Source organism: Bombus impatiens, unplaced genomic scaffold, assembly GCF_000188095.3.
Source record: "Bombus impatiens unplaced genomic scaffold, BIMP_2.2 scf_0548, whole genome shotgun sequence".
NCBI lineage: Eukaryota > Metazoa > Arthropoda > Insecta > Hymenoptera > Apidae > Bombus > Bombus impatiens.
In genome coordinates, this window is record NT_176967.1 from 2,123,108 (window position 1) to 2,125,484 (window position 2,377).

General features: G+C 42.5%; 1 protein-coding gene across 5 annotated transcripts in view; it reads left to right on the forward strand.

Annotated features, from left to right (window-relative positions):
- Positions 1-1,964, forward strand: part of LOC100740422 (monocarboxylate transporter 10) — an 18,924-nt gene extending 16,960 nt beyond the window's left edge. For 4 of the 5 annotated variants that reach the window (XM_012388371.3, XM_012388372.3, XM_033321970.1 and 1 more), the window contains 2 exons: positions 1-24; positions 433-1,964. In XM_012388371.3, the coding sequence (XP_012243794.1) occupies positions 1-24; positions 433-587 (179 nt within the window). In that variant the 3' untranslated portion in view covers positions 588-1,964. The remainder of the gene's footprint in view (positions 25-432) is intronic. The other variant, XM_024369192.2, reaches the window with a different exon arrangement.
- Positions 1,965-2,377: the final 413 nt, after the last annotated feature.

Genomic DNA, 2,377 nt, shown 5'->3' on the forward strand with positions numbered 1-2,377 from the left:
CTGCCGTAGGCGCGCCTCTCGCAGGTGATTAGAAAATATCGATTCTCATGCCCAGAGGGGATGTTACGCGACAATATATCGGAACGTTGTTGTGCAACAGCGATATAAATCACGAACGTTTCATATTATTACACTTTACGATAGAGTGATCGATCGTGATACATTTCAATGTTGAATCAAAAGTCAGCGGCAACTAATGCCGTTTCGATCGTGTAATTAATTAGCATCGATCTCGAGACGAGATACAGATCGCGGAATAAATTTCATGAGATACTTTCATAAATTGAGAATACAGATAAGATAAGACGACGATGGATAAGTACACGCTTGAAAGTCGTCTAATCTATTTTTACAAGTGTAAGTAATTTCGTATGTTTCAACGTGTTAATCAGTATTATACGATAAAAAGACGCGTCGGTCCAATTTGTTTAGGTATCTTTATGGATGCAACCGGAAGCTACGACGCCTCGTTTTACCTGTCTGGTAGCTTGATCTTTCTGTCGGCTGTGATCTGTTACCCCTTGAAGAGAATCAACGTGTGGGAGACTAAAAAGAACGGCGACAAATGCAGCGACGATCCATCCTAGTCCTGGTCGACGTCGAGCGCAAGACAGGACGCCGAAGACTGAAGTCTATCACGTATTCTCGTTGTCGGCCACCGTGTGTGTTTGTACATACTAACGCGTAAATAATTTATAACACGACTGCTCGAATCGATAATTAATCCGTGTGGTGGCATCAGGACCAGCGTGATCATCGCAGCTATGAGAACACGTGGCAAAGGGGCTCGTCCGTGTTCCATCTTCGAACTCGGTCGATCTTTGGAACTAAAACGGTCTATCGAGACGTTCAGGAGAGTGCAACTGACGATTCCATGGTCAGAGGAATACCGTCCAGAGTATAAAGATTCTGTCCAAATCTGAGGTCGAGCTTTGTATTCCCATGAAACGTCGGAGTGCTCTTTTCGTATTCCGAGTAGCGCGTGAACATGTCGCGAACTCGCTGTCAGCTTTTACGCTGTTTTTAATCACCGACGTGCCTTCTCGTATCTTACAACGGATGGTTGGGAGTCGTGAGATAGTTTTCTAGATCGTTCGATGACGGAAGATATGTGTTCGTTGTTACGTGCCTTGCGTTTTCATAAAGAGATTTTACTCGAAGGTTCCCACGTAATTCATTGCGATGCTTTATAATTGATAATTCGCCGATCTCCTGTTAATTTACAGGGATTGCAAGGATTTTAGAATGTAAGGAAGACGTTTGTATATCAACACGCGCCTCCGGAAGAACGGATTATTGCTTTACTCCTATGTACTATGTTCTATTTGATGCAGCTTCGCTACGATTCTATACTGTCAAAAATCTTATTTATAGCGCGATATCGTAAATACGATCGTATACACTTATTTCCTTATTGCGATGCTGCAGACGGGAATAATTACGCTGCTTTATCTATTGTACATCTTGCATCGTTTCGAGAGGAATGCGCATGGAACGTTTGTATCTCTAGGAAGATTGGCGCGCGAAGGCGAAGTGAATATTCTCGTTAAATCGATCGATCACGCCTTCCACTTCCGCGAATATCTTATAAAACGCGTTTCTATAATGAATAAGCAACACACTGTTACACGCGAAGGCGTATGTACTTGCATAAACGAGTACACGTAATCTAGATAGATCGTGCATCCGTTCTGGTGCAATGCTATTTATAGAGTTAATTAATCACTAAACCGACATCCGGCAGCGTGGTTCCGGATGTTCGGCTCACCACTAGGTGTTTAAGGATTTGCTCAAAAATGAAATCCGTTCCTATTGTTCCTAATTAATTATCTACTCTAGCATTTTTCTTTGTGTTTCCTTTTTTGTTTTTGTTTCCTTAGAATTATTCGATGCGCTTCGTGACGATGTAGCGTTGCATCGTTCCGCGGAGGATCGATCATTTCATTACTTAAGAATGTATTTAACAGTGCCGCGAAAGATAACGTTCGTCGAAGAAGGTACAAAAATATTGTACCAAGTGTACCGCAGCAGATAAATGTGTGAAAAAATTCAGTCGCAGCTAGCATTTCGAAACACAATGGAAGAACGTATAATCCGTTTTTAAACTAAAGACCATCTTACCTGTTACGATACACACCCCGTTTCCAATCTACGAAGTACGAACGAAAAGTCGATATTGTTCAGAGTGCGTACGACGCGCGTGATGCCAGTGATCCGAATCGAACACGCGATACAACCTACGGTACGAAACAATCGGAAAAGAAAATATCGGAGAAGAAGAAAAACACGCGTGGATGTATTTTCCGATCGCGATATTTTCCTAACTTTCTAAGCTACCCTCTCCCCTCGCCAAACCGTTTTCTACGCGAGATTCGAC